This window comes from Talpa occidentalis, unplaced genomic scaffold (assembly GCF_014898055.3).
Source record: "Talpa occidentalis isolate TD23 unplaced genomic scaffold, MPIMG_talOcc4v2.1 talOcc4.9, whole genome shotgun sequence".
Lineage (NCBI taxonomy): Eukaryota > Metazoa > Chordata > Mammalia > Eulipotyphla > Talpidae > Talpa > Talpa occidentalis.
In genome coordinates, this window is record NW_023605305.1 from 32,762,716 (window position 1) to 32,781,971 (window position 19,256).

General features: G+C 35.3%; 1 protein-coding gene across 10 annotated transcripts in view; it reads right to left on the reverse strand.

The window, feature by feature from the left end:
• Window positions 1-388: 388 nt before the first annotated feature.
• The window catches only part of TUT4 (terminal uridylyl transferase 4), a 107,434-nt gene continuing 88,566 nt past the window's right edge, over window positions 389-19,256 (reverse strand). For 2 of the 10 annotated variants that reach the window (XM_054691448.1, XM_054691449.1), the window contains exons 22-30: window positions 19,049-19,226; window positions 18,756-18,803; window positions 18,586-18,668; window positions 12,582-12,697; window positions 11,459-11,682; window positions 10,225-10,325; window positions 7,036-7,483; window positions 3,095-3,250; window positions 1,256-1,708 (exon numbers count right to left, since the gene is read on the reverse strand). In XM_054691448.1, the coding sequence (XP_054547423.1) occupies window positions 1,620-1,708; window positions 3,095-3,250; window positions 7,036-7,483; window positions 10,225-10,325; window positions 11,459-11,682; window positions 12,582-12,697; window positions 18,586-18,668; window positions 18,756-18,803; window positions 19,049-19,226 (1,443 nt within the window). In that variant the 3' untranslated portion in view covers window positions 1,256-1,619. Of the gene's footprint in view, window positions 404-1,069; window positions 1,798-3,094; window positions 3,251-7,035; window positions 7,484-10,224; window positions 10,326-11,458; window positions 11,683-12,581; window positions 12,698-18,585; window positions 18,669-18,755; window positions 18,804-19,048; window positions 19,227-19,256 lie in introns of those variants that run through there. The other 8 variants (XM_054691451.1, XM_054691450.1, XM_037500420.2 and 5 more) reach the window with 8 other exon arrangements.

Here is a 19,256-nt window from a genome sequence, read left to right on the forward strand (position 1 = left end):
AGATTATTTTCCTTTTAATGAAAACTTCAAATATATACAAAAGTAAAATAAAATGAAAACTTGTACATGTCATCTGATCAGTTATCCAAGATTTGGAAGATGAAATAATAAAACTAACTTTAAATGAAAAGCTTGAAAGAAAAAAACAAAGACAATTTGAATGTTCCAAGTTATATTAACATAAAAGCATATGTTGGACCAAGAATCCAACATTAACAAATGAGCTAACTCTACTACTTAGGTTTCTGAGGGATAGTCAAGCTTTGACATGAAAAACAGTATGTACACCTGATCTTAATAAATACCTTTTCAGGACAGTAAACATGGCAAGAAAGCCCTCAACCTCCTGCAGATTTCTGGCATCTTCCATGTTGGAAAATAAGGGAAGAACCAATGTAGTTTCCTATTTAAATAACGTGTGAAAAAGTAAAACAAAGATAACACTGTCCTTAAAATACATTTGTATACTTATTTTGCACATTTGCACAAATCTATACCATCATTTAGCCTACAATTCCTGTCAAATCTCTGAGGAATTTAGAGAAAATGACCTTACCTGAGTTTATAGTACCAAAACAAAACCAACTAAAAATTATACCACCAACAACACAAGTTTGAAATCCAGCTACAATACTAAACTGCAAGTTTTACTGGTAAATATCAAATTGGCCAGTGTGTTTTTAGGCCATATTACAGAACTCAGACTGCACAGTCTGGCACATACTAATTCCTTGTAAATAAGAATTATCTTCCCTCTACTTGCCAGTATCAATCTCAGTTATTTAGAATTCTCCTTCAAAAGTGTCTGTTTTCAATTCTATTTCCTACGTTAAACACATTTTCAATCTTTGGAATTCACTGTTTTGCACCTCAGTTTTCTCAGTAAGAGATAACATCTGCTTCTATCAACTTCATATGAATATTGTGAAGATCCAAGAAAATAAAGGAAATGGAAAGATCCTTGGATTTCTAAAACTAAGTGATTTAGAGTGCTCCATTCACTGAGAGTAAAACAAATCACTGAACTGTTATATTTTCATCATCTGTAAACACCAGAAATTCAAATTTGACTCTTGTCAAAAAGATTTATTAACTTAAAATAGAATTACTTCAAATACAGACAAAAGCAACTTAATGTTCAAGTTTGAATATCTTCAATATACAAGTATGTAAAAGAAAAAAGTTCTGGATCTTCATGTTGTAGTTTTATTTTTTTAACCTTTTAAAAACTTTTTGGCACTACAAGGTTCTGTAAAGAATAGAAGTGACAAATTTAAAACACATGAAAGTCTTTCCTAATTCTTAAGAACAATATATATAAAGTCTGAAGCAACCAAAGTATGAATACAGCTAATAGAAAATAAAGAATGTAATATTTTAAATTCTCTCTTTATACAATTCATCAAGATTAATAAACAAAACATAAAATTCCCTTAAAAATAGGGTAATAAAATAGATGAAATTTGTATCACTCAATTTGGTGATACTAGTAAAAACTATAGTTCATATTTATATACAAATAATACAGCCTTTAAAAACAGTCTTAGAATTTAAATAAGCTATCTAAACGTGTTAAAATTTTAAATCAGGACCTGATTTGTTTTGCTTTCCATTAAATGTCACTTTTTCTGTTGAATGTAACTGACATTGAGGTACGGATACCCTTGAGACAGCAGGATTGGCTGGTTGCTGTGCATCGGTAGACCAGCTGAAAGAAAATGGACTCGCATTACTCCGACACGTTTCCTCTTGGTGGGTGGGGACAACGCTCTCTACACCGACGGGCGGCACATCTGTCTGTTGGACACAACACAGACAGGAAACTGAAAGGCTTGTGCCTATTTATCTGAAAACCTCTTAGAATTAACTTGTAGCTAGTTCTTCCCCCCTCCCCATCCCCCCTAAATATATAGAAATGATGGAGCATGTCAAAACTTTTAGGAGAGAAGAGGAGAGGGAAGGAAACTGAGTATGTAAAAGGAAACAGGAAAAAGAGGTGGTGGTGGGGGGGAAATCAAGAATAACAAACCCACCAGGAAGAACCTGAGACTCTTCCTCCCTTCTAAAAGGGCTTGTATGACCGACAGTAACCTTCCTCAGAAGAATAAACATGCATAGTCAAGGTTTTGCCATTAATAAGACAAGATGCCTCAGCAGTTTAGTTTAGGAAGGCTTAAATATATCAAGCCTGATACTCATACCAGTAGCTTCCCCTTAAAAGTTACTTCATTGAGTCAAAATGTCCTGCATGCCTTTAACTTCTTGAACTAGTTTAACTATAATGCTGACTAATTTTTTTAACTCCTAGGTTAACTTAAGAATTGAAGCTCAGACTCAGATATCCCCTATTAGAATTGACATACCTTTGAGTTAAGTAGGCTAGATATAATGCTACAAGTTCCTTGACATTCTATTTGTAATATTCTTTATTTAGATCAAAGTCATTACTGGTACATAAGCACCAACAGAATATAATGAATGCTAGTATCTTTCAACTCTTAGTTTCATGAAACAAATTTGATTGTGTCACTACTCAACTCAAAATCTTTTACCAGATCCCCACAGTTTACTAAACCAAGTCCAAACTGCTTCATCATACCTTTTCTAGCCTCATCTTCTAAGTTTCCCATATAGCTCATCCTCTGGTCTTATTATTTTCTCTTCTTTCCTCTTATGCCAAGTAAAATTCAGTGACTTTGCATATATTATTCCTCAGCTAAGAACACTCCTATCTAATATCTGGGGAAAAAAATTCCTGTCCTCTTTCAAAACCTAGTTCAAATGTGAAAATCTTGATTGAGCTCATCTCATGTTCATATCCTACTTTCTCGGCTAGGACAAGACTAATCAATTCCTCTAAGCTCCTAATCTTCTCTCTTATATGCTGGCTCTCTCAATAAAACAGGCACTAAATATGAGGATTTTACTTCTTACTTGAGCAACAAGTACATAGCATAGTCTGACACACTATGTGTTCTCAATAAATGTTAAATGTATGCATGAATTTTCACTGCTAGATCCTGGTCTTCACAAAGGCTTTTCATCCCAGAACAAAACCCACACAGCATCTTAACAAACTTGTAAACAATGGTACCTTGAGTATAGAAAGGTTTGTTGGGCTGAAATCTGGCATTTCCCTGATGCATGAAGTTTTGATGCAAATTATAAGGCCACGAAGCTGGGACAAGAGGAAAATGAGGACGGGCATGGTCCCAAGGAATTTGAGGATTTAGCCCTGGAAAACCTGGCTCTGCAAAAAGAAAGACATATTTAAAAACATTAGTTGTCCATTCAAATATTCCCTTATTCCACAAAGATGCACTGAATACCTAATGATGTGGCTAAAAACTATGCCTTATGTAGAGATTATAGGGAAAAAAAAACTATTTTAGGCTTAAACATGGTAATTGTGCTCAAATTTTCAGAAAGGTGACATACAAGAAAACATATATAATAATACATGATAAATGTTACAACAGATAAGTGCAAGTTAGTCTAAAGTAAGGTTAACCCAGTTGTTCCAGGACAGAGGTTTTTCTTAAGATGACTAAGTTTTAAAGAACAAGGAATAAGTCAGTCAGGCAAAATATGGCAAGGAGAGCATTTCAGACACAAAGAATAGCATGTACAAAATCCAAGAAGCAGCACAGCAAGTTTGGGAAGCTGCAAAATAATCAGCATATACAGACAGAGGTAAAGCAAGGAAATGTAACAGAAAAGGATGGGTGAGTAGTAGGCAAGATTTTATTTCAAAGAACCTCAAGACATCATTAATGAAGTTTTATCTTACCCGAAAGAAAATGCCCACTATTTTAGAATAATTATATTTTGTTCTGGAAGGAAATCCTATAGGCAGCTGGAGGCATTATAGTATAATGGTTAAGAGCTAAGACTTTGCAAAGAGCTAAACATCTTTACATTTAAATTCTAGTTCTAAAAATTATGTATTTCAGATTGTTGTGAAGATTAAATTAGATAAAAATAATGTGGCATGCACCAGTTCTAGCATATTAAGTAGGGACTAAAAAAAAAAAAAGAAAGAAAGAAAGAAAGAAAAAAGAGACCTATACTTTCTATGGGAAACCACCCCTGCCAATCTACTTCCTTTAAGTAAGATGTGTCTTTAAATACATCTTACAAAGCAGAGAAATCTCTGAATCTTCTGGATCATTTTTGGTGGCTTTCTCATTCAGGGTTACAGTGAGGCAGGAAATGATCTCAGACAATGTCCTAAACTAAACTTTCTTGAAGAACACAAATTAGGAAACGCGAGATAGCGGTACAGGGAACAAGGAAGCTAAAACTCACAACTAGTCACATTCTCACAATCTTAGGGTTTAAGGAGGTGACCAGGAAAACATTGCTGCTGGTTATTCCAAGTTCATAAAGCTAAGTAACAGCTAAGAATTAAAATTAAGGTTGCAGGGCGCAAAGTTTACAAAACGAGAATGGGTATACAGACTGAGTCTTGGATCAATTAAGAAATGATGTTTTAGCCTAAAAGGGTACTTGGAGGATACATTCCAGTTTCCCTTTGTCATTTTCACAACCAAATAGTTTCATAATACCAACAGTATTCATTAACGATAATTTCAAAAAGAAAAAAACTTGCAAAATCTCCTGTTAAACCACTAGTATTTTAATATATTCCTATCCAGTCTGTCCATTTTTTTAAAAAGATTTATTTATTTATGCATACAAGAGCTGGGGTACAGGTCAGAGGTGCAGGGGGTGAGAGGATTCACCAGAGACAGAGTGGGGAACAGAACAGACGGATTGACTGAAATACACTGCTGAGGGGGAGCAGTGGGCAAGCCAGGAGAGGTCTGCTGCGCCATGTGGGTTGCTTCATGGCTGGCCGGGGATAGAACTTGTGCTGCAAAGGCTGCAGATTGCTTCATAGTGCGGTGCTTAACCTCTTGCGCCACCAGGGAGGCCCCTAGTCTCTCCATTTTTTAACATAATAGTTATTTTAGCTAGAATATTAAGTAGGAGTTATATGCTCATGTAAAAGTATTTATTAACAATTTAGTGTATGATGATGTATTACAAGAATAATGTATCTACCATATGCCATGTCATACACTGTACTTGACGCTCACTAGGGAGACAATGATAGACACAATAATTCATAGCTTTAGAAGTTGAGTCTAATGGGTTATGCAGAAAACAGGCAATTTCAACATAGAAAGACAGTGTTATTATATTAAGGAAACATGAAGGAGAGAAACAATACCTAATACAACTGAAGGTCAGAATTAGCAAGAGTTAATAAACATTTTCTGAAAAATGTGCTCTAAACTTAAGTAGGCGGCTTTGGAGCAAAGCAGGATGTAAGACAGCGGCAGAGGTGGGTAAACAATCAGGGGTAATAACAAACAGTATGATGTGTTTGTTGAGTATTAATTAGTTCATTAAGGCTGAAACTGAGACCAACTAGTGGTGGGGAGAACTTGAAATTATATAAATCTAGCCAATGTATCAAAGGGCAAAACAATGGATCTGCTGTCTTTATGGTTATGTATCTCAGTGACAATCAAGGTTCATATCATGGTGTACATCCAATAATTATTTTTTTAATGAGAGAAGCAGAGGTCACATTAGAATGGCCATGTATGCCACATACCTATGAGCTTGGAAATCTAAGTGAGTTCCCACATTCTGGCATTTGTGCTCATTAAAATCATTATTATTCCAAAAGAGGTCAGAGACACCTCCTCGATCCATCCTCTAAGGAATACCACACTTTCGCTTAAAATTACCACAAATTCTTTGCGAACTGGCAGAGGGAAAGATGCAAATTTTTAGTATACATTTCCCACATGAACTACATTTCAGGGTAAACAAGGTATAAATAAGGAAAAGTTCATTACAGAAGAGTCACAAATAGTAACAGAAAATCATTATTTTAAATCCCTAAAGAAATAATGGATATCAGCGATAATTTTCAATGGCAGCTATTATGTAAAAATTAATGATGAACTTCTTAGTGTGCCGAACAGGCTGTTATCACCTAAATCACTGAAAGAGGAAGCATTTAACAGGAGTTCCTTCCAAAGTAAGGAATAAAAAACATGTAGTACCAACCAAGAAGTTTTCTTACCAAGAAAATGAACCTGAATCTAATCCAGCCCATGGATCTAACTACCAGTTAATAGGAAATATGGAGACAGAGGGTAAAACAATGCTACAAAGATAAAATCAGTGAAACCTGAATGTGGAAAATTCTATAGTAGGACAAAGAACAGAGATTCTGAAGAATGAAATTAGATTAAATCTTGGATCTACTGGATTTCCCTAGTGGCACAAGGGGTTAAGCACAGCATTATGAAGCAATCTGCAGTCTCTGCAGCACAAGACTGATCCTCAGCCAGGGAGCTACCCACATGGTGCAGCAGAGCTTACCTGACTCACCCGCTGCTCCCCTCAGCAATGTGATTCATTCGGTCTTGCCTCTTCTGTTCCTGACTCTCTCTCTCTGGCGAATCCTTTCACCCCCCCCCCACCCCCACCCCTGGCGCCTCTAGCCTGTACCCCAGCTTTTGTATGCATAAATAAATCTTAAAAATACATACATACATACATAATTAAAAATAAAATAAATAAATCTTGGATCTACCATGATTAAAGATGACTTAAAACTCCTCTATTTCCTCAGCTGTAAAATGAGAGCTAATGTTTACTACACCAAGCAGGATTCCATTGAAGATTTAAAAGTAAGAATAATCAATTAACTAATACTTATACATAACACCTAATTCAACATTCACAGCATCCCTTGAGTTAAATGCTATTACTATACCTATTTTAGAGATATCAATAGTGATTAAGCAACTGCCCAATGCCACACAATAGATGGCAAAGTCAGCTATCTGAATCCATAGTCCAAACTCTTCACCTCTACCTAATCTTTTACTGCTCCCTCCCAAAATATTGCTTGCCATGCTATTCCTCATAATCAGTTCCCCAGGTTCAACTAATAATACCAATCATCCAACGTTTCTACAGACAAAGAAGAAGAAAAGGAAGGGTTACCCGAATTCCCCACTGTACCATTGTTCACCAGGGAATTTGGAGCCACGGTACGAGGCCAGTGTCCATCATGAGAGGAGCTAGGAATCGCCACAGGTCTGGCAGCAGGCTGAGCAAAGATGATGCTGGGATCATTCAGGCCAATATTGCTGGGGGCACTGCCTGGTGCAGAATGAATCACTGGGCCATGGATAGGCCAGGATGGAGCAGGAATCTGGAGGGGGTGCACTGGCAACAATCCCATATTGTGCATGGGAGAATACTGAGCTGGTGGTGACTGGGGAAAGTTATACATAGGCATCTGGACCTGATGTGGGGGCTGGGCTCCCTGCTGAGGTGGGCCAAGTTTGGGCTGGGATCCTGGCTGGGATGGAGGCTGGGGAATGGCAGCAGATGGGGAAGAGTTCTGTGGAAATGGCTGGGGCTGAGGAGAGTAAGATGGTGAATCAGACTGCAGAGAAAAAAAAATACATTTTAAAGTTAATTTACAGACATCGTAATTTTAAGTAGATTGTCAAAATACAAATTTATGGAGTTATTTCATTAGAACACTATAAAAGCACCTCTATAATGCACACAACAAATAAGACCACCTCATTTTACATGAAGGTAGAATTTTCCTTTGGAAAAATTCCCCAAGGAGCTCAAACTGTCTCTCACATAGGTATTACCTTATAAACTTTCTTACTGTCCAAAGAGCATCCAAACATCAATCCCATCACAAAGAACCAATTGTTTAATAGAAACTTACCTCTAAGTATCTCAGTCACTTTCATTCAGTCCCTCAGCAACTATTTACTGAGTATTAATTATGAGCTGTGCATTGTTTTAGGCACTACAAACACAATACTAACACTACATATATGCGCTCATGAAACTTAAAATTTATGAGGGAAAGGAGGAGGAGCTGGTCAAATTGCACAATCACAATAAGGTATAGCTACTATAATAAAGAATGTATATAATGTTTAATGAAAGCGCAAAGCAGAAATACCTAAGTGCACTTTAAGAGAAGGAAAGTAAAATGAAAGAAAGTGGTGATCAAGGAAAAATTTCTGGAGAAAGTGACCTTACGCTGAAACTTAAGGGCAAATAAAAACCATATAGGAAAAAAGCATATATGGATTAGGGGAAGGGAAGAATGTTTCAGGCAGAGAGAAAAACATTACTGAAGGGCTATATACATGAAAACATGTTATCTTTTTAAAGTAACTGGAATCTGTAAAAAGCTTAAAACATTTCTGGAGTATAATCTGAGACTGGAGAACTAAGCAGGGACAAAATATGATAGGTCCTATAAGCACTGTAGTTTAGACTTTATCCTGAGGGCAGAGGAAGGGTTTTAAACAGGTGAGATACATCATCACCTGTTGAATTCTAAAATGCAGAATGTATTTTAAATGCATTCTAAAATGCATGCTGCTAAATTTAGAAAAATCAAATAGAAAAATATGTAAGTTTCTAGCTTAATAGGACTGAAATAAAGGATATTTTATAAAATACTGGTAAGACTGACTAGAAGATTGCTGTTATACAGTAGTCCTGAGATAATAGTTCAGACTAAGGAAATACAATATATAAATAGAGGGAAGCAAAGAGCTATGAGCTGTTTTTTAAAGGTATAATCAGTAGGATTTGTGCTCAGATTTGGGACTTAAGCAAAGGAAATAATTTCAGAAACTAGAACAACAGTGTGGTCATTCAATGAGATAAGAGAACATGTGGGAGAAAAAAATAAGCTAGAGTCAACATTGTTGAATTTGAAGTGTATTGTGAGATACCAGAAAGTGATGGCTAAAAGACTCTCAAGCAAAACTCAGGACTAAAATGAATACTAGAGACAAAAGACAAAAGGTAGGGACTACAGAGGTTTTGGAGACAGAACCTGAGGGTTCAAGTTCTGGTTCCAAGTGTCTGTTGATCTCGCAAGAAAACTTAACTCTCAGTTTCTTCACCTATGAAGTAAAATAACAGAATATAACTTCATTAGGTTTGTGTGATGATTAACTAAATAATAACTTGGAAAAATAAACACCAGTTCAGGAAAATAGATACATTTTAGTAACAAGGAAGAAATGGTAGAAAGATTTTAAAATGGGAATGGCATCCAAGAGGAACTGATGGGGGCTGTCAACTGTGGGTACTGTTCAAATAAACCAAAAATAAGAGATGTCAAAAACTATTAAAGTATGGTGATACACTGATGCATATTATTTTCTATACTTCAATAGTTTAAAAAAATTTAATAAGAAACAAAAATGCACGTATAAAAAGCACACAGTACTCAATAAGTGTTAGCTGATACTATTAATTTTATATGACATTAATGAAAATGTCAAGCCAACAGTAGATATTCAAATGTTTGGGGGTTGGTTAAATGTTTCCTAAATGCTTTCTCGAAGATTCTCCTTACAACTGCTCTTCAAATGCTTTAAGAACTTTTTCTAAAACACATTGTCTCATCAGTTTTAGTGTTAAAAGTTAACAACTTTAAAGCTTTATAGACCTGGGTTTGATTTTCACGTAATTCTTATTCTCAGCTTCCCAATTTGTAAAATTTGACCATACTACAATCTATTTCATATGACCACTCAAAATACTAAATTTGGTAAGTTTGAAGTAACAAAGTGCAGTGTTAGGTTTAGAGTAGCATTCAATTAAAATGGAAATAATTTAAGCAGGGCAAAGAAAATACAGATTTAGACAAAGGTTAAGAATCTGAATTTTAATTCAATAGTCTGTCTATTACAGTGTATATTTCACTAGATATCCTTATCAGCTATGAGAAGACACACAGAAGTTTCAAGTATATAAAATGCCACAACTTATTGTTTTAACAGTAATAAAGAACTAATACATCTCAATTTGCATCTATTTTTACTGATGGTAGTTAATATTTTTCTACTACCAAAGTCTGAAACCTCAAAGTCATTACCTCAAAGGTAATTATCTTTTTCACAAGTAGTAGACTCACTGAAGTTAAGTAGCTTACCCAAACATATAAACCTGTATCTACATTGCTTAAAAAGTAATTTTTGTTCCACCTCATGTACCTAGCAATGACAGCTGTACACAACACTGCATAATCTGGAAGACTGTATTAGCCAGTTTGAAAGATGAATCCTATTACCACCAAAGATAGTAGGTACATCTTCCTACCAAGACTAACCCTTTTACAGTTTGAAAACTTACACATTCTGAGGACTGTCTAGTCCTTATGGTCTGATCACCCTGTTGCTGGGCTGAACCAGCTACCTGTTGGGCATTTACAAGGTTGCGGACAAGCTGGGCTGCTAAGAGAAAACATCAGAAAGAAAATCAAGATAAAAAAATACCACAGAAATAATAATCAATAAACTCCCTTCTTCTGAAAAAGAGTCTCAAATCTCAGAGATTTTATAAACTTAAAACTTTAAAATTATGATTATATTAGTGAAGAATTTATAAGAATTTTTAAGCTATTTTTCAATCATGCAGATCATTAATAAAAAATACAATGGTATTAGGAACAAAACCAAATGTTATACTGCTTTTCTAAAGAAGACAATATATTTATATAAGAAAATACCATCTGCAACAAGAATCTGAATAACTGGAAATAATATAGAATATCAATACAATAATATCAATTCTAAAATATCCTACTGGACCTCATCAATTCTAAAATATTCTATTTATTCTTTTAATAAGGATCTGGGCTATTCTTGAAATTGTTTATGAAATATAACAGAAACAAGTCTCTCTTATAACACAGTAGGAAGAGCTATATTTTTTTCTATATATTCCTTGGGAAAAAACTCTCAAAAATGTTTGGGGAGAGAAAAGTTAACATTTTTTCCTCTCCATTTTTTTCCAAAGATTTATTTATTTATGCGTACAAGAACTGGGGTATAAGCCAGAGGTGCAGGGGGTGAGAGGATTCACCAGAGACTGGAGAGCAGAACAGGTAGATCTACTGAAATACACTGCTGAGGGGAGCAGAGGGGGAGGCAGGAGAGGTCTATTGCACCATGTGGATTGCTCCCTGGCAGGCCAGGGATCGAACTGGTGCTACAGTGGCTGTTGACAGCTTGATAGTGCTGTCTTCAACCCCTGCACCAACAGGGAGGCTCTCCTCTCCATTTTTTATTAAAACAAAAATTTGTTGAACAATCACTTGTGAAAGAGAAATAGTGTGACTCAAATTCAAAGACTATTTAGTGCCTTAACACAACAGCCTGTTCAGGCCTTGATAGTGAACATAGGTTCAAGTAACATTCCAAGGAAGAGCCTGCCTTGTCTAAATTGATCTCTTTATGAAACTGTAAGGTCCAAGATCATACAGTACGGTTAAGAATGGACAGGAATCGGGGTCATTATCATGACATCAACAGATAGTAAATGATTTTAATTCCAACAGAAACTATTTTTGGCTTTTTCTATTTACCTGCTACACTGCTATTCCTCTGACGGGCGAGCTTGACTTCTGGACATTCCCTTCGTACATGTCCTGCATCTCCACATATAAAACATCTGAGGTCTCTGGGGTCTCTAAAGTCTCGAGTGTCGTGGATGTCTCGTGAGTCAAGGTGGTCTCGGGAGTCCTTTTCCTCTTCATTTCCTTCCTTCTCTTCCTCACTGTCTTTCTTCTTTAGTCTAAACAGTAAACTGCTGATACCAATAATGTGGGGCTAGGGACTTGTAAACTGAATGAGTCACAGAACAAACTAAACTATACAAGGGTGTCACAATAACATAGGAACTAACATGCCAATTCTTTCATGCATCTTTTTGAAGGAAAGGGAACTCACATTTATAGCACACCTACTTATACAGCAGAAACTGGGTATTCCAGTAGTTTCATGATACAGTACCAAATTTTTTAAAAAAAATTTAAATAATTTTAATGGTTAAGAAATCATTAGAGATTGGCACTTATCCCCACTTATACAGAGGAAGAAACTGAGACCTGGAGAAGGTAAATGTCTTGCTTGATTTTAATAACAGTGTTGAAAAATTAAAAGTTTGTTCCAGCTAAAAAATTCTAAATTCTTTACATTAGGCAAGACCAGATAATTAAAGAAGGTATTTTCATAGTCTCTTAAACATAATATATAGACACATCAAAGTATATTTCATACATATTTTTTCAGGGGGTGTATAATATGTATATCCCTCAAGGTATATATTATAAAGGTGTACTCCACAGCATATACCAAGAATATTCAGTTAATTATATTTTAATTACTGGTATAAATTACTGTGAATTCTTTAGCAAGATCATGTTTTTTCATGGTTTCTAGCAGTTCCCAGCACATAGTAGGTGTGCATAAATGCTTTTTTAATTAAAAAAACAAACACCCAAAACCAAATGAATAAATGCCTGTTACGAGATACTACTGTACCACAAACAAATCTCACTACACTATAAAATTCCACTTAAATACACATTTACCTAGGTTCTAATTTAAAATTCTATACTTCTCTGACTTAACCATTACTGGACACAATTTTAGCTACAATTGGTGTCACATTTTCTCTGTAATATTAATACATAATCAATTGCCAACCTTCTCCTTTTTGGGCAGTCTTTCATATAGTGGCCTATTTTTCCACATACACGGCAACATCTATCATTGGGAGCCAGTTCTCCATCTGTTAATACTCTCGAATCAAAGAAGTACTCCTAGAAAGAAAACATAATTTTACTAGGAAAAAAATCACCATAAACTTTTGAAATCAAATACAAAAAAATGCTTTACAAAAATGAAATATCAAATATCTCACTCTAAATAAAACCATGATGTAAAAATAAATAATAATCATCCATAATTACTGTTGCTAATGGAACTAACCGGTGTTCACCCATTATCAATTCTCATTCATCTGTATATTTTTATATAATACTTAAAGAAAATAGACACTATTTTCACCCTCATTTTATATATGTGAAAATCAAGGCCCAGAGATTTCAAGTCATTTGCCCATAGTAAAAATAGATGGTAAGTACCAGATAAAAGATTTAGAGGCAAATCTGTCTAGCTACAAGCTCATGCTTTCTGCTATGCCAGAGAATGACAACTTTTGGAAAGGAATTATTCTCATTACACAAAAGCTCTATGTAAATAAGCAATCCTCTATTTAAAATATTATTGGATTTGTATACAATATTTCAAGAACATAAAGTACTATATAAAGTATAATATACCTAAAGAGAAGGTAGGAAACAAGAAACAAATCATTTTCCTAAGTCTTAAAAGAACTAGATTAATTTTTGTTTTGTCCTAGGCACCTTATTTATCCTTCATAAGCGTTAGCTCAGTTTTATACTAATACTAAGATTCATTTGTCGTAACAGTTACCCGTATCTCTGGGTGGCAAGAAAACATGTCCACTTAATGCTCTTCATATCTATCTAAAGTGAGACATGAAAGTGTAAGACACACTCCTACTAGGGTAGCTATAATTTATTTCAAAGACAGCAACAAGTACTGATGAGTATTTGGAAATTCTGAGTTCAAAATTGCTATAATAAAGAAAATCATAAAACTAGGAGAAAATAGCAAAGTCAAGTGAAAGTGACACAAGAAAATCAAATCGGATAATCTAATCAAGAGATACAAATTCAAATAGATGAGCTCAGAAATAGAAAAAAAAGGTTGTAACTGAAGCTTTAAATAAGGAAACAACAGACTCAGGACAGGAAAAAGCTCAATAAATGAAATCTAGAGAAAGCTATGGAAGCAAAATAGACCAAGTGGAAAATCAAGTCAATGGACTTCAAAGAAAATAAGGCACAAAGAAGAAAAGAGAGAAATAAGATGCAAAAAAGGAAAAAATCAGGCCCCCCCCCCCCCGGAGGCGCAGCGGTTGAGCGCTGGGTTGCGAAGCTGCCCGTCAGCCTCTGCAGCGCCTGTTTGATCCCTGGCCGCCGGTTTGATCCCTGGCCACCGATCCCCGGCCACGGGGTGAGGGTCCCACATGGCATGCAGACCTCTCCTGCCGCCCGCTGCTCCCCTCAGTAGTGTGTTTCGTCAGTCTGCCTGCTCTGCTCTCCACTCTGACTCTGGTGAATCCTCTCACCCTCCTGTGCTTCTGACTGTACCCAGTGCTTATATAAATAAATAAATAAATCTTAAAAAAAAAAAAAAAAAGGAAAAAATCAAGAAGCACTTTAAGCATTATCTGATACTGTAAGGAAATACAACAGAGGGGTAACTAGAATCCCAAAAGAGAAGAAGTCACAAAAGAAATCCTGAAAAAGAAGAAAGGAGAACAGAGAGCTTATTCAAAGAAATAAGAGAGGAAAATTTCCCAAACCTGGGGAAGGAACTAACTATACAAAGTCCATAAAGCTAAAAGAATACCTGATTACCTAAATAAAATGAAATCTATAATAAGACACACAATAGTGAAAATATCAAGAGTTCAAGACAAAGAAAGAACAGAGAAAGCAGTAAGAGTAAAAAAACGCTACACCTCCCAACAACATACAGGGTAGACATTCTATAAAGATTAAAGGATCAATAAATCAAATGGACATACACTCATCAACATATATGTACCAAATGAAGGACCATCAAAATACATGAAGGAATTATGAACAAACCTAAAAATAGTGACAGCAACACAAAAATGTACGGGATTTAAATACCCCACTAAACATCAATGGACAGATTAACTAGACAGAAAAATAACTCTGAAATGAAGAATTAGACCAGATGGGCTTATACTCATTTATAGAGCACTGCACCCCCAAAAAGATGACTATACATTCTTCTCAAGTAGCATGTGAAACATTCTCCAGGATAGCCCACAATGAGTCACAAAACCTATGTCAATAAAATCATGAAGACTGAAATCATACCAAGTATCTTATCTGAACACAATGGTATCAAACTAGAAATCAACCACAGAAAGAAGTATGTGGAGACTAAACATGCTACTGAATGACAAATGGGTTCACAAGCAAATCTAAAGCAAAACTGAAAAAAACCTGGAGCCAAATGAAAATGAAGACACAAACTACCAGTGCTTATGGGATGCAGCAAAAGCTACTAAGAGCAAAGTACATAGCAAGAAAGGCCTACATCAAGAAACAAGAAAGATTTGAAATAATCTAACCTCACTACTTAAGCAACTAGGAAAAAAAAGAAACCAAAACACAATAGAAGGAAGGAGATAAAAAACAAAGCAGAAGTAAATAAGAAGTCAAAAGATGCATGTAACAAAAAGTTCTCTGAAAATACAAATAAAATTGACAAATCCTTAGGTAAGCTCACTAACAAAAAAGGAGAAAACTCTTAAAAATATAATCAGAAATTAAAAAGAAGTTATAAACAGACATCTCAGAAATCCAGAGGGATCATGAGAGACTACTATGGACATCTTCATGCCAAAAAGTTTGGATAACTTAGAAGACATGGACAAATTTTCAGAAGCATAAAACCTTCCAAGATTGAATCAGGAAGATTCAATAAAAAGCCTGACCAGATCACTTACAAGCAAGGAAACTGAAACAGTGTAATCAAAAAACAAAAACCCAGGGTCAGATGGTCTCACTAGTGAGTTCTACTAAACCTTTTAAGATGAAATACCGATCCTCAAACTCTTTTTTTTTTTTAATTTTTTTTTTATTTTAATAGAGGCATGTTTTATTTATTTGTTTGTTTATTATTTGTTTGTTTTGTTTATACTTGCACTGGGTATAGTCAGAAGCGCGCGGGAGGGTGAGAGAATTCACCAGAGCCAGAGCGAGGAGCAGAGCAGGCAGAAGGACCGAAGTACACTGCTGAGGGGAGCAGCGGGCGGCAGGAGAGGTCTGTGCGCCATGTGGGACCCTCCTCCGGTGGCCGGGGAGCAGCCGGGGATCGAACCGGCGCTGCAGAGGCTGCGGGCAGCTTGGCAACCCAGCGCTCAACCGCTGCGCCACCGGGGAGGCCCGATCCTCAAACTCTTCCAAAAAAAAAAAAAAAGAGGGTAGGCTTCCAGACACATTTTATAAGGCCAACATTAATTATTATGATGCCAAAAGCAGGCAAGGATATCACAAAAACCTACAGACCAATATCCCTGAAGAACATACATACAAAGATCATCAACAAAATCTTACAAAGCAAATTTAACAGTACACTAAACGGATGACCAAGTGGGATTTATTCATCATGACCAAGTGGGATTTATTCCAGAGATGTGAAGTAGTTCAATGTCTGCAAATAAATCAACAGAATTCACCATATTAACAGAGATAAAAATCATATGAAATTATCAAGAGATGAAGAAAAAGCATCTGTGACAATTTAACATCCATTTATGATTTAAAAAACTCAAAAATTATGAACAGAAGGAATTCACCTCAACATAGTAAAGGTCTAGAACTATATGACAGAACTATAATATCATATTCAATAGTGAAAAACTTAAAAGCTTTTCCTCTATCATCAGGTATAGGACAAGGTTGTCGACACTTCAGACTACAAATCCAAACAGTACTGGAAGTCTTAGCCAGAGCAATTACACAAAAGAAAGCTATAAAAAGAGTCCAAATTGGGAAAGAATAAAATTACTGTTTTCAGATGACATGATAATACACATAGAAAACACAAAGATCTACTGAAAAACTATTAGAAACAATTCACTACTGCAAAGTGTCAGGCTATAAAATCAATATACAAAATCTGTTGCATTACTATACACAAAAAACAAACTTTAAGGGAAAAAAAATTCCATTTATCTATGCATCAAAAAGAATTAAATACCTAGGAATTAAAGTAACAAAAAAGCTAAGAAGACCTATACAATGAAAACTGTAATACACAGTTACAAGAAATCATAGACACACAAATGGAGATATTCCCAGCTCAGGGATTAGAAGAATTAACACTGTTTAAATGACCATCTTGCGCAAAGCAATGTAGGGTTCAGGGCAATCCCTATTAAAGTTTCAATGGCATTCTTCAAAGAAATAGAGCAAACATTACTGAAATTTATATGGAATCATACAAGGCCCAAAAAGCCAAAGCAATCTTGATAAGAATAGAGGTATCACATACTCATATTTAAAATAATACCACAAAGCTATAATATTCAATACAATATGATACTGGAATAAAAACAGACACACAGACCAATGGAATAAATAAATAGAATGAGGAGCCCAGAAATAAACCCACACTCATATGATGGAAATTAATTTTACAATAATGAAGGATAGCCTCCTTCTGTTTTTCAATAAAAAGTGAACAACCACATGCAAAACAATGAGACTAGACTACTATTTTATAAATAAAAATTAACGCAAAATGTATTAAAGACTTGGATTTAAGACCTGAAACCATAAAATACATAAAAGAAACCACAGATAAAACACTCTGTGACACTGTCTTTAGAGATGTCTTTGGGTGCTTATTAGAACAGCAAGAAAAACAAAAGCAAAAGTAAACCAAGAGAAGAACACCAAACTAAAAAGCTTCTGAACAGTAAAAGAAACTATTAAAACAAAAAAGACATCCTATTGAATGGTTGAAAATATCTGTATATCATACAGCTGACAAGGAGCTAATATCCAAAATATACAAAGAACTCATACAAGTTAACAATTAAGAAAACAACTCAAAGGCCTCCCTGGTGGTGCAAGGTGTTAAGCACCGCACAATGAAGCAATCTGCAGCCTCTGCAGCACAAGTTCGATCCCCGGCTGGCCAGAGAGAAATCCACATGGCAAAGCAGACCTCTCCTGACTGGCCCGCTGCTCCCCTCAGCAGTGTATTTCAGTCAGCCTGTCTTTTCAGTTCCCCACTCTGGCTCTGGTGAATCCTCTCACCACCCCAGCTCTGGTCTGTACCCCAGCTCTTGTATGCATAAATAAATAAATCTTTAAAGAAAGCAACTCAACCAAAAAATGGGCAGAAGATTTGAATAGGGAAAAAAGAAAAAAAGAGAGTGAGCCAACAACACATGAAAAAATATTTATCACATTATCAGGAAAATGCAAAAGGTAACCATAATAAGATACCTCCTCACATGGGTGAGACTGGCCGCTATCATAAATAATAGAAACAATGATGTTAGTAAGAGAGAAAAAGGAACACTTGGTGGGAATATATAATTCAGCCCCTAGGGAGGTTTCTCAAAATAATGAAAACAAATCTGCCATATGATACAGCAAAGCGGGGCAGTGGGAACCACCTCAAATTCAAAATTTAAGAATAGTGAGTTTTTAGTATCCACTTTAATTCATTCAACAAATGTTTATTTGGTACATCATATATACCGTGATAGTACAACCTACATGACACCATGATAAGCACCTTAGAAGTATGATGGTGAACCTGAAAGACATGGACTTTGTCCTCATGGAGCTAAATATATAGTGGAAGAAATATAATTTAACAAATAGACAAAATTTAAGATCCAGTTATCTCATTGTGGACAATAATAAGTGCTATAACAAAAAAGTGCAGGAAGCTGTAACCATCTCCCTATCTTTAAAACCAATCAGACAACAGTATTAAGCTTCTTGTACCACAAAGTACTGCAAAAAAGAAGATTCAGAATTCAATTATATAAACTTACAGCTTCTCTACCAATGAGTGGATAAAAGGGGGTGCCAAAAAGTTTTCTTCCATTGATAAATGCCTTCATGATGAAATTGGTCACTATTGAAGAAATAAAGAAACAATAAAGATGCAGACCTTAATGTGCCAGAGCTTTAAAAACAGGGGATTTCTATAATTAAAACTTACTTTTTCTAGAAACTCCAGCACCAAGGTTATGATTCAAGTCAAAGGGGTCTAGAAAAGAAATATTTTATTTTTAAATTAAGGCATATTATTTGTAACATAATATGTAACATAATATGTACTAGCCATAAATAGAGTCTGAAACTTTCTAATTCAGTCCATTTTTTAAAATTATAGATTAAAGTATAGGAATTTAAGAGGAAGAAGCTTCCGCATTTTAGTGTTTCAATTTTCTTCTTAACTTCCTTGACCAAATGAAACTCTAGAGAAACTCTGAAAATTAGCTAAATGATTACCTTCAATTGCAATGCATTTGGATGTCCATTGTTTCTCAAAAGTTGTCAACAGTTTCTTCTGCCGAATGCTAATTACATATTCCTTGAAATCAAATTCTTCAGTATAGAAGCGAAGTAGTCCCAACCAAAGTTCTCCTAATGTTTCTGTGTTCTTTCCAAGGGAAGGTAAGCGTTTTTTCTATACGCAAGTAGAAAGAAGAAATATCTA